The following is a 12,389-nucleotide window of genomic DNA, read 5'->3' on the forward strand; positions in this document are numbered from 1 at the left end:
CCCCCCCCAAATAAAAAATACCCTTTCGAATTGATATATGCATATATACATTTAAGTCGTTTATCGATCCCGACTTTACGAGATCAACTACATTAACACATATCTCTTGAGTGTCCCGCAGTCGCTGCTGTCCACGTAGGAGGAAACAGTTTCTCCAATGAAGCCTGACTACGATGAAATCTTCAACTTGAAGTGAACTTTACAACTCTTTTTTGTTTTGAAACCTCGGAAACAGCCGCTTGATCATTTCTAATTACTTCTTCCTAGGAAATAAACGATATTGTCGACAGTGGTCATCTGTACGAATAAATTGGTAAATGCATGTAGTGACTTGTGTTCCTGCCGATCAAACCCTCGCTGCTACACCTCCGATGCAGCTCTCTAGCATGATCTCGACTGGTGAATTCAGAAAGAGATGGAGAAAACACTGCAAGTATTATAGATGGCATGGAACAAGTTGAAAATCAACAGAGCTCTTGCATAACGCTAGATAAGATTGCTAGTATCCGTACAGAAGCAGTAATTTGCTGCACAGCTCGTCGTTCGAACGCTTCCACGTCTGCAAGTATGGCGTAGGTTTCACTATCCGCAGTCGCTTTCCGAGCACAGGTTTACGGTCAGCAGTCGTACCCTACTACGGGAAAGTATTGACTGCAGTATAATACTTCGAAATATAAAATAGTGCTATTGGAGCGTACGAATCGTTACGTATACACCACACACCAACGCTAACTGTAAATACCTTGCTGGTCGTTCACATGATAGGTCTGTTGCTCCAAAGTCTCACAAGTCCTTTCGGTCAGTTAGCGACTTGCGCGGGCGGAACACAACGCGGAAGAATGACAAAGGACCGGTTCACGGTCAACCCTTATCCAAGTCTCCAGGTATCTGAAGCAGAGCGAAAACAGCTAATCGAACTCGTAGATGGATTCGTCGCAGACCATTTCCAGGAATACGAGGACTTCGTTGTCGTCGATAAGCGCCAAGTAGACGAACAACGTTGGAAGCATTTCAAGACTAAAGACAACCTTCACGTATATTCACAACGTCGTCAAAAGGAAGACGTTAGTAAATCAGAAAGCGACCCAAGCGACTGTGATGTCGCTACTCCACTTAAAGACATGCCGGTGGTATTACGCGTGGGAACGCTTGTAGGCGATCTGGACGACCTCATGTTTGGAGTCGTAAACCCTACGTTGGATGTGATGCGTGTGAAGGCTTCGTACGTGCACGACCTCGACGCTGCCTCGATCCTATGTCCGATTATCGAACCTAGTGACGAAGAACCATTCCGTTCTCTTATCATCAAGTGGATGACGATCGATGCGCCGCTACAATCCACAAGCCTCGTGAAAATGCGCGACTTCGTGTATATCGAGGCAACGGGAGTTGTCCACTTCGCTAACGGCGACCGTGTCGGCTACCACTTGATCCATTCGATCGAATTCCCGCAGACAAAGCCGAGACCTAATGTGGTACGTGCAAATTTGTCGTACTTTGGCTTCTTTCGACAACTTGAGCACAACGTTATCGACGCATTTGGATCGAGTACTGTAGCCCCCGGTGGTGACGTTATGCGGTTTATTTCTCTTCGTGTGGCTACGGAGGCCCTCCTGTCTGCGAATAATCTCGTGTATTGTGGTCAGATGAAAAAGTTATCGTGGATGTTGCAAAGACAACACGCGAGTGAACGTCATAGTCAGCGTAACGAGAATTGCGTCATGTGCAGTAAGAAACCATCTTCGGGACTTCTACGTGGAATTGGCAAAAGTACTTGTAAGCTCTGCTATGGCTGCGTATGTTCCTCGTGCAAAATTCGAAGACGCATCAGTTTTATTACGCTGGATGGGAAGCTCACACAGCGTAAAATATCGTTCTGCTCACAGTGTATAAGCAAAGCTACAACGTGCACCGCGAAGGAGGCTGCGAGAGACCAAGCAACTGGATACAAGGCGTACAAAGCCTTCTCGACATCCTCCATGTCGGACACGGCGTCCGGGAATGATATGTTCTAAGAAGTTTTAACTGTTTATCCCGTGAAGTCAGATGGTTGTTTAAAGATTTTCAGAGTGAATCGTGTTGTTTTCGCCGGGTCCAAAAAGTTTTGCTACCTGCGCTTACAATTTGTTGTAAACATCTTTTGTGAAGTATTAGTGTTTGGTTTGGTTGCTTTCGTTTTTGTTTCGTGGCGACATACTCGACGGTAAAAGACTACTTCGCAGTATAATTCTCCCATTTTTTTATCAACTGAGAATTTACTAAAAGATTGCTAGTAACGAACCTTGGCAATACATTTGTGTAGGTACTCCCAGTACTTCAGTCGCGTTATCGAAGTACACAAATCTGTGGAGTGTAGTATGCTGCGACCCACATTGTTGCTGAAAGCTTCAGTCAGAAGCTAAACTACGAGCTTTATAATTTTTCGCTGCTGTTTAGACCAATTGGCAAAGGTATTCCGCCTACCACAGAATCCAGTTTTACGCGGGTAATTTCGTGTTGTGCGTTAGTTTTGCTAGATATTTTGGAGGGATCGGTAGTTGGCACGAATCCACGCAAGAATCTTCTGTGATCCCATTCCCCACTGCCCATTCCAGAGGAAATTTTGTTTCAGTATTGTAATTTACGAACAAATTGACTTCTTGCAACCAGGGTACTCTTCACAAAGCCATCGAACAACATCAAGATGGCCCATTCTTGCGGCAATCGCTGCAGTTTCCACGACACTCCGGTAGCTTCGTTCTTCGTATCTAACTGCACTCGTAGGAATCTGAGCTCGAATACGAAGATACTTTTGGAGTTGCCATTCACAGCAGCAATGTGAATGCTAAACTGACCTCCTTGCCTAATTCTGTAAGTTCACCACCTTCTTGTGCATCATTGTCTAACAGCCAACGTACAATCCCCAAGTTTCCAGATTTCGCTGCAGTTACTACCAACCCCTCGACGTCATCGAGCTGGTCTTTGTCCTCTAACCACTGCAGCATATCTAAACGACCTTGAGTTATAACTTTCCGAGCCACGCGACGAGATCGTCGACAACTTCTGGTGTTACGGTTTGTCTTGGAATTTTTGAGCATACCCACTTAACCATTTCCAGATTTTGGATACGAATCGCCTCCAACAGCGGCTTCGTGGGCTCATGCTGGCGATAGTGTGACTCTCAATGATGTAGAGTTCGTTAACTCTGTCTTTTTCTTGGTTTGGTTGAGTACATTTGAACTGCCGTGGATGCGATTGAGCAGTGTGAGTGAGTTGAATGTGCAAGCCTTGCGCAACGGCAACTCGACTGACGAGTCCAAGTAGAGGGATACAACTTCAACTATGCGCGAGATGTCTGTGAGCTGGGTCCTCATGCGGAACAAGAGCTTCACAACGAGGGGCAGGGGATCACGTTGACGGCCATGTCCCTACAAGTTAACACAGCCCACTATTATTGTACAAACTGTCCACCGTAATTGCTGGCAACAACAAATGTATTCTAGAACCAGGGACATGATCAAACCTATGAACTAGAGCACGCTGCTACGCTACAGTACTAGTCCGGCGATATACGAAGCTGAAGCGAAGTCCATTGAGTGGGGCGATACCGACCTGCATGTTGTTTCGACTGATTAAAAACTCGACTAAAAAAGCACTTTTTCTCTGCACAAAATGATTTTTGTGCTGAACACCATTCTTTGTGGTAAACATCATTTTCGACACACTTAAAGTTTGTAAAATGAAGTGTCCATTTCGCCATAATGACCGATGGTATCCCGCCGTTACTTGTTGTGGAGCTGCTGTTCCGTGCCAAGAACACGGTCGCACACCTATCACACGTAGTCGAAGCCGTCTCTCTGTATTTGGACTCCTCCGTCGAGCTGCCTCTGCATAAGGCGTGCAAATTCAACTCGCTCAAGCTTCTCAACCGCCTCTACGCCAGCAGCTCCATCTTGCTCCAGCAAACCAAGAATGAGACCGGTTACTACTGGAGTTTACGCACTTTAATTCGTCGAGAAACGCATTACCGCCAGTTTCAGTTCACGAAATCGCTAATGGAGGCGATTCGTACCCAAAATTTGGAAATTATCACGTGGATATGTACCAAGTTTCCAAGAAAGACAGTTACTCCAGAGGTTGTAGAGCTCGCTACTACTACAGGATCGCTCCCTATTCTACAATACTTTTGTGACAATGACAATACTGTACTGGCAGACCGTAGATTTGTAGCCAAGCGCAATGTGGGGTTCCGAGTTGAGTGGGGAAGCCAGATTTTGTCCGCTGCGATCGCCAGTCATCGCGGTGACATTGTATGGTGGCTGGATAACACTGTTACTGCATCATTCGATTGGAATAAGGCTTTAACCACGGCAGTAATTAGCGGAGATATCCTAATGGCAGAATGGTTATTATCTCAAGGAGCAATGTGGTCGCGACGATCTCGAGGACGTTGTATGGCTCATGACGTGGTGTCCCAGGGCCGATTAGATGTTCTACGGTGGCTAGAAAATCGAGATTGCCTTGATGATATTGTGGGGCTAGTGGTTATAGCAGCACAATGCGGACATTTAGAGATTGTACGCTGGCTGATTGACCGCGATGTTGTAGAAGGTGGAGACCTTACACATTTGGGTAAGGAAGCCAGTCTGGCGATTCATATTGCTGCTGTGAATGGGCATTTGCAGGTTGCAAAGTATCTTCGTATCCGAGCTCAGATACCTACGAGTGCAGTGGAGTGTGTCCTACAAAGAGCAGAACAGTCCACTCAGCTGCGAGAGTTGTCAGTGCAGTTAGATACGAAGAACGAAGCTACCAGAGTGTCGTGGAAAACTGCAGCAATTGCCGCAGGAAGGGGCCATCTTGATGTTGTGCGATGGCTTTGTGAGGAATACGCCGATGGCCAAGAAGTCAATTTATTCGTGGATTACAAAACTGATAAAAAGATTTCGGCTGCAATGGACACTGCGGCAAGGAACGGACGTCTTGAAGTGTTGGAATATCTTCATAACCTGCAGAAGTCGATAGATACACCTCTGAAAAAGCGTAAGCGTGATGAAATGAGTCCTCCGTCTCCGATATGCTCGAAGGCGGCAATGGACGAAGCAGCTGCTAACGGACATCTTAGTGTCGTTCAATGGCTTCACGAGAATAGGACGGAGGGCTGCTCCATTGAAGCTGTGGATGCTGCAGCTGCAGGAGGCCACCTTGATGTGGTTCGATGGCTCCATGAACACCGGAAACAAGGATGCACAACTGCAGCAATGGACGGTGCTGCGCGCAATGGCCATCTAGAGATGATCCAATGGCTGAACGACAATACAAGTGCTGGATGTACCACAGCTGCTATGGATCATTCGGCCATGAATGGACATATCGCTGTAGTTAAGTGGCTACATGAGCACCGCAATGAAGAGTGCACTGTTGCAGCGATGAATGGAGCAGCAGCGAATGGATTTCTGAATGTTGTGAAGTTCCTTCACTGCAACCGAACGGAAGGCTGCACCACTGCAGCGATGGATAACGCGGCAAAGGGAGGCCATCTGCAAATTGTACAATGGCTTCACTGTCATCGTGAAGAGGGCTGTACCAGAGCCGCTATTGACAATGCCGCTGCATCTGGTCACTTCGAAGTGTTTCTCTTTTTACGCTATGTATGTTCGCAGACATGCACTGTTAAGACGGTACAAGCAGCGTCAGGCAAGGGATCACAGCAGATTCTTGCGTGGATTCGTGCCAACTACCGCGCTCTCCGAAACGTCAGACAACAATGACAGTTTCCAGAGCACAAGAAATTACCGGAGATAAGAAGAAAAAAAAAACTTTGTACGTAAAAGTATTATTGAGTATCACAGCCAAGAAGTAGTGTGGCCCTCTTTCGTTATGTAAAGTTCGAAGGCCTCTGCATGGGTGAATGCTGGAGCACTGCTGAGCTGATCGTTTTACCTGCATTCGTAATTGTGCAGCTGGGGTTGGCATGACAGGATAATGCCAGCGATCCATGCGGAACCCAACCGAACTTGAGATGGGCCTCACGCTGAAGGTCACAAGCTCGTTCGACTAAATCAGTAACAGCACGAAGAGCTATCCCAGCTGCTTCTTGTTCTCCATCTGAAGGATTTGGCTCTGGCGACCGAACTAACGATTAGCTTACGGACTCAAAACTTGAAATGCTGTCTGGCTTCACTGTCAGCTTCCGCATCGTCACCGTCGCAGCGGGACGGTCGTGCAAGGATGAGCTCTAACTGTAGATGTAGCTCAACTTGCGGACAACTCTCCCTTCAATAGAAATTCAAAACTAGAAAACGTTTCGCTGCATGCAACTTGACTAAAAAAAAAATTCTGAGTCAACACCATGTCGTTGCACGAGCGCTGCATGCCAACCATGATCTCATTGCCGCATTTTGGCCCGTCCACGCGAGTAGCCGCTTCAAAAAGTCTGCATAGAGATTAACCAGCCTCGTTTTTGATGCAAACGTTTAACAGGGTTGCGACGTAATGCCAGCCGTGCCGTGCGTGGTGAGCGCAGATGGCTACTGTCCATCAGCCGGAGATCCAGTCGTTGTGAATGGTCATTGTGTCTTCACTCCAGCATTTCCTATCGAGTAGCCACGCCACAATGAAAGGCCGATTCATCGTCAATCCATTCAAGGAGCTCAACTTATCTTTAGAAGACCGAGCTCGACTCGAAGACCTGGCTAACCAATGTATCACAACCAACCTCGACTTCTGCGCCAAGTTTAATGCCAGGAAGCGCATAGTGGACACGAACCATTGGAAATTGCTCAAGGAGGGCGAGAAACTCAAGGTTTACTCCGAGCGATCAGGAGTGACGACAACCGCGGTTACTCAAGGCAACGAACCGACCGGATCGGGACTTCCGATGCTTCTTTGTGTGGGTACAATGGAGGGGAAGCTGGACGATCTCATGTTCGGTGCCATCAGCGAAAACCTCGAGACGATGCGAGTGAAGGCTTCGTACGTCGAAGACTTCAGTGGCGCCGCCGTACTGGACGATGTGGTTGTCCCTACAGAGGAGAAACCCTTCCAATCATTGGTGATCAAGTGGATGGAACTGGACATTCCCTTCCGTTCGACCAATTTGGTTAAGAACCGCGACTACGTGTACCTGGAAGGCACAGGTTACGTTCGAAACGAGCAGAACGAGCGTATTGGTTACCATCTCTTGCACTCAGTGAGCTTTGCGCAGACTCACCAACTTCCAAACCGAGTGCGTGGTAACTTGTCCTTTATCGCATTTTGGCGTCAACGTGGCCCCAACACGATGGAAATGTACGCCACGAGTGTCATGGATCCGGTCGATACCGGATTGATTCGTAAGCTTGTGGTCCCGAACATGGCCAACGTCTTCCTGTCCACACTGAAGTACGCGTACTGCGGCCAGATGCGCAAGCTCACGTACATGTTGGACAAGAAATACGCTGAATCAAGGTTACGAGGAGCACCGAACATGAAGAGGATCTGTGTCACGTGTTCGTCGCCCGTGAATAGCCGACGTCTTGGCGACTTTGGCAAGAGCAATAGCGCGTGTAGATTGTGCTTTGGCTTCGTGTGTACGGCCTGTAAGATCACGAGAAAGTTGAGCTTCGTGGATCCGGATCTACTGCTGTCGCAGCGCAAGGTGACGTTCTGTACAGCGTGTATCAGTGAAGTAACCAGCATGAGCGCTATCGACGTTGCTCGCGCACTGATTGCGGCTCGAACGCAACTCACTGAGCGGGCCAGCTTCATGAGGACTTTGTCATCGGATGACAGTGGTGTGAATTCCTCCGTTTCCAGTGGCCAGTAGATTTGACAGGGTAGTCCGTATCCATGGTAGACACGGAGTTATTGCTTTAATGACATGTGACTCGGGCTTGTAATAAGCGTCGTGTAGATCCACAAGTGCTAAATGAGACTTTCAGTGGGGGAGGAGGGGGCTAATACATTAGCTGGCTCACATTGTAGCTAGCACAGTTTGCTTCAGTTGATAAGTTACAACAATTTGGATACAATAAACGCCCACATTAAACCTTAGGCAAATATAGCAAAAACTGGCAGGGCAAATTTTGCTCAATTGTAAAAATACTTGCAAATATCGGATTCATCGGGAGGAGATCCCCATTATCTACCCCAGTACTTGAAACTCCCCAAGGCTGGCACAGAGATTGACGAAAGTAGAAACCTATCCACCGCCGAAAGATTAAGAAATTGAAGGGAATGGCTTCTACAGAATTACACATTCACAGCTGAAGAATCTCGGGAGGCAGAGCAGAACTTCACCGCAAGACCCTCGATACTATTGCAGCCTTATTACGCTCCAAGACTGCAGTCTAAGCCAATTGAGAGAGACGATATTCTTGACGTCGATGTAAAAAAACGTGGAATCTCGTCTCTCTTAAAACATCAACGGCGACAGATTTGCTACTTGTATATAACAAAACTGTCGCTGTTAATAATTTTAAGAGTATCCGTATCCATTTAAAATCTCACGGCGGGTAGTTTTAAAGAGCTTGGTTGTTGCTCACACCTGAATGATTGAATAGAGTTGAGAGTTCTCATCCGTCCGACTAATTGGTCAAGAAAGCTGGAGTATCAAATGGAATTGATAGCCGTTTCGTTTTAATAGGACGTCAGTTGAATTGGCGGGTCAGAGTTGTAAAGTAGATCGAAATTCAACTTTTGCTGTCCCGTGCTGTTATCCACAGGGATACCGAAAAATAAATATACTGAAAAGGCAATATTTATTGACCGATAAAATAATTTATTTTGCTGTCAATAATGCCCATAACCCGTTATTTATGTTGATTCTATTGAAATTGTGATAATTTATTGTGCTTGCTGGCTGGCTGCGACACATAAATTGTAAGTAGCTGAGCAAAATCAAACGTTTTATCTTCTCTCGACACAAATTATCCTAATAATGCAACCGTGACATAGTGTTTTGGAAAGTGGCATCGATGGAGGTGGGTTTGAAAAGTACTTTATTCCTTTGTCAATACCTGCAATATCTTATTTTCACCTTGGTCCCATTTTCAGTTATTTATTTGACTGTATACGCCCGACCAATCCGTAATTTATTTGTTGTCATATATATAAATACAATTTTATTGTATTTTCGGAATCCCTGGTTATCCATTGGACAGGGACGTTATTCAACATATTTTGACCAAAGAAATTGCCAAAGTGGACTTTGTAGAGTCCCCTCTAGAATGTAAGATGCAGAATAACCGGCATGATTGCTGTGGTTTGTTACCAAGATCTCAACATTGAAATCGGTCTTGGCCGTGTCCATAATTGCGGTGTTAATGTGCATCGTAAATATTTGCTTTAAATAATAATCGAAAGTTTATCGTGTGTGCGGCTGTTGCAGTGACCCGTAAATATCGAATTTGAGTGTCGACAGGGTAAGAACAGTGCATTTTGTTCTGCGCGGTATGGCCCGCCAACTATCCATTACAGAACTCGCCCCTCGGTGGTTAATTGTCCCAGATTCGACGGTCCTGACAGTTCCACGATGCGAACTTTCACGCATTACATTCTACTTCTTTTGCTTGCTGTGACTATCCTGGTCGAAGCTATCCCCCTTCCAACGGGCTCGAGACGAACGGAGATGGAGAACACTGCATCGGTTAACGCGAATTCTCTGAACAATGCAGTATCGGTCCGTAGCAGCGGTGAACGGCTTCTAAGAGCCTACAGGACTGACAGCGAAGGTAACAGCAACAATACAGCCAAGGAAGAGAGAGAAATTCATAATACAGTAACAGCAGCCACCGCTAAAATCATCGCGAATCTCGGTACAAAATGGAAAACACTCACCAACGATGACTTCCGAAACATGAAGTTGTTCCTCAAGGCGGTTTCCAAGGATGCCGATGATACTGCCTATGATATGCTGTTCAGAAAGGGAGCAACCCCCTACAAGCTCTTCACTGAGATGAGACACAACGGTATTGATACGGAAGCAGCGATTAATGCCAAGATAAAAGCCTTGTGGGCTGGTTATTTTACATATTGGGTGAAGAGGAATGCTGGAGAAATTAAAGGGGTTAAATAAATGCTTGCAAGGCTTTTTTACGTAGTACTTTTGTAGACGCTTTCGGCTCAAAATTTCAGTTCCGACAAATTTTTACAGTCAAACGCGGTGAGCTAAGTAAACAGTAGAAGGCTTTTGAGCGAAGATCAACTTAAACTTTGTTGGACAGTAAAGCCATTATTTGGCACAGAGTCGGATACATGTCTGGCATAACAAATTCGCCACCGTTAGTGGCACAAGGGAACCAGTTGCTGCAGATGAACTACAATATTCGCTAGACCAGTCGCGAAGCTTCAGCAAGCCTTCAAGCACCTGCGCAACGGTCGTGCAGCCGGCCGGGATGCTATTCCATTCGAATTGCTTACGTATGGATCCATTACGTTGACCCAACCTCTTGCCGACATCCCCAACCACACGTTCGTTACTGGAGCACACATCCACCTGGGTAAAGGGATCCTACTTGGGCCTCCCAAGCCAAACAAGCTAGCCAACCAATGCGCCTATCGTCCTACTCAACAGCACCCGCAAAGATATTTCGCTAGTGGTACTACGCCACATTTCTCCAAAGGCCGAATCATTTCTATCACCACGCCAAAGTGGGTTCAGGCCCAGTCGTAGTACTGCTGACGCTGTATACCTGCACGTATAGTGATATACCAAGAGTGATTTCGCATTCTTGGAAGTGACCTCTCGCGTGTTTTCGACACGTCAACCGCGGCAAGCACCTACGTTTTTTTGAGTGGACGTTAACAAGGATAGCGTTCGCCTCATTCTACCCTGATCCGAGGCACCACGCTCTCGCTCCAATTCGACCCCGCCTTGTTCTATGTTTTTGATAGCAACGCAAGTACTACCCCAGGCGACTCACTATCACCCGTTTTATTCGTTTTGTATCTTGAAGCAGCCTTACTCGACCTGGCCTGCCGACTCTACGTCCCGCACAATCATCTTGCTAATGTAATTGTGTGACGAAGGACTACCTCCATGCGGTTTAAACGACCGATCAGACTTTACCAAATTTCAGCAATATTTATACCCCCTTGAAACAGTTACCTGTCCTATTCGTTATATACCTTGTATAGCGAGATCTTGAGGTAAATACGAAATCCAGTTCGAATATTGAGCAGCGCTTCGTGCTCATTTTCAAAACCAAGACCATCAGCTCAAGACACACGCAATGAAGCAAGCATCAGACGAAGATCGGCAAGCAATGTGGGAGACCCTCCTCTTCTACAGCAAGAGAGGAAAGCTAGACCACGGTGATATTACGTGGATAGCTGACCAGCTACAGTTAGGCCTCATAGTCGTCTCCCGCATTTGGCACCAAAGAATCCTGTCAATGGGACACCGCAAAGCTTCCGTTGTAAAATCTAGAGCGAGTGATCGGGAAAAGAAGCAAGTGGATCGGCACGCTCTGTGTCAGCGTATCGCCGAGATTCCTGTAGCTGACCGCAAGAATCAAGAGACGCTGCAAGTAGCTACAAATACGAGCAGCTATCTAATTTAGCAGCTCGTCAAGGAAGGGTATTTACGCCGAGCGCACCATCGGACGCGACTTCTACTTAGTACAAAGCACAAAGAGGTTCGATTACAGTTCTGTGCAGGGCTCCGTGATATGGCATTTATAATCTATTATCTCTTAACAAACGCCTCAACATAATAATGCCATAATTGCTAATGCTTAGTTGCGCATTTTACGCTTCACAGCTTGAATGGTGCCTACATCCCAGGCATCCCTATTATACGAAAGAAACATTAGCACTTCTAGAGTATTCACGTCCATGCTTTGTCGGAGATCCGAGTACACCAGCTTAGCCTATGAAAAGAACCTCTCGCACTCGTTCGACTTGGGGGGCACCCACGCCAGCGGCATGTACGATGTCGCTCCCTTGACAGCTTTCTTGAGCACCGGTGCTAAGAATGAGCGTGAGTTTGTCTCTGGTGCGGGGTCAGCGACTGGTTTCTTAAACATCTTACAGGCTTCTTGTTCGCATGCAGAAAGCCGAGTCCCCGAAATAATCTTGGCGATCCCGCTCTCCAGCGCCGGATAATTGACGATTGCTGCGTCAGGTGACAGGCGTGCTTTCATCGAGGGGTATTGACGCCCCACCCAGTCAAACGCTCGTCGAGCACCCACTGTTGTCAGCGTGGAGTCTTGCAACGCTTTGGTAACATCGTTTAGGTCCATGAGAGACTCGAGTAGCGACTTGGCGCGTGATGATTCATCTTCATCCAACAAAAAGCTAACGATGTCATGCTTGGCTATGGTGGCGTGGTCCATGGAAAGAAGGGCTGGATGCAACTTGACGTAGCGTTCAACCATGTTGAACGTGCTGGACCAGCGGGTGGCATTACGTAGCACGGGGGCCAACGG

The 12,389-nt window shown here is 46.9% G+C and overlaps 5 protein-coding genes across 5 annotated transcripts; 4 read left to right on the top strand and 1 right to left on the bottom strand.

Annotated features, from left to right (window-relative positions):
- Nucleotides 1-839: 839 nt before the first annotated feature.
- Nucleotides 840-2,081, top strand: PPTG_16459 (hypothetical protein; the record flags this gene model as incomplete). Its single annotated transcript, XM_008913992.1, has 2 exons — nt 840-1,796; nt 1,887-2,081. The coding sequence occupies 2 exons, from the start codon at nt 840-842 to the stop codon at nt 2,013-2,015; spliced, it is 1,086 nt and encodes a 361-aa protein (XP_008912240.1). The 3' UTR covers nt 2,016-2,081.
- A 1,622-nt stretch (nt 2,082-3,703) lies between these two features.
- On the top strand, nt 3,704-5,830 carry PPTG_16460 (hypothetical protein). Its single transcript, XM_008913993.1, has one exon. The coding sequence runs from the start codon at nt 3,741-3,743 to the stop codon at nt 5,748-5,750; it is 2,010 nt and encodes a 669-aa protein (XP_008912241.1). The 5' UTR covers nt 3,704-3,740; the 3' UTR covers nt 5,751-5,830.
- A 765-nt stretch (nt 5,831-6,595) lies between these two features.
- PPTG_16461 (hypothetical protein) lies at nt 6,596-7,786 on the top strand (the record flags this gene model as incomplete). The annotated part of the gene is made up of 1 exon (XM_008913994.1): nt 6,596-7,786. The coding sequence occupies one exon, from the start codon at nt 6,596-6,598 to the stop codon at nt 7,784-7,786; it is 1,191 nt and encodes a 396-aa protein (XP_008912242.1).
- Nucleotides 7,787-9,409: 1,623 nt separating this feature from the next.
- PPTG_16462 (hypothetical protein) lies at nt 9,410-10,075 on the top strand. Its single transcript, XM_008913995.1, has one exon. It carries the CDS (start codon nt 9,494-9,496, stop codon nt 10,034-10,036), a length of 543 nt encoding a protein of 180 aa, XP_008912243.1. The 5' UTR covers nt 9,410-9,493; the 3' UTR covers nt 10,037-10,075.
- A 1,621-nt stretch (nt 10,076-11,696) lies between these two features.
- Nucleotides 11,697-12,338, bottom strand: PPTG_16463 (hypothetical protein; the record flags this gene model as incomplete). Its single annotated transcript, XM_008913996.1, has 2 exons — nt 11,697-11,751; nt 11,854-12,338. The coding sequence occupies 2 exons, from the start codon at nt 12,336-12,338 to the stop codon at nt 11,697-11,699; spliced, it is 540 nt and encodes a 179-aa protein (XP_008912244.1).
- Between the last annotated feature and the right edge of the window lie 51 nt (nt 12,339-12,389).

Source organism: Phytophthora parasitica, assembly GCF_000247585.1.
Source record: "Phytophthora parasitica INRA-310 unplaced genomic scaffold supercont2.57, whole genome shotgun sequence".
Taxonomy (NCBI): Eukaryota; Oomycota; class Peronosporomycetes; order Peronosporales; family Peronosporaceae; genus Phytophthora; species Phytophthora nicotianae.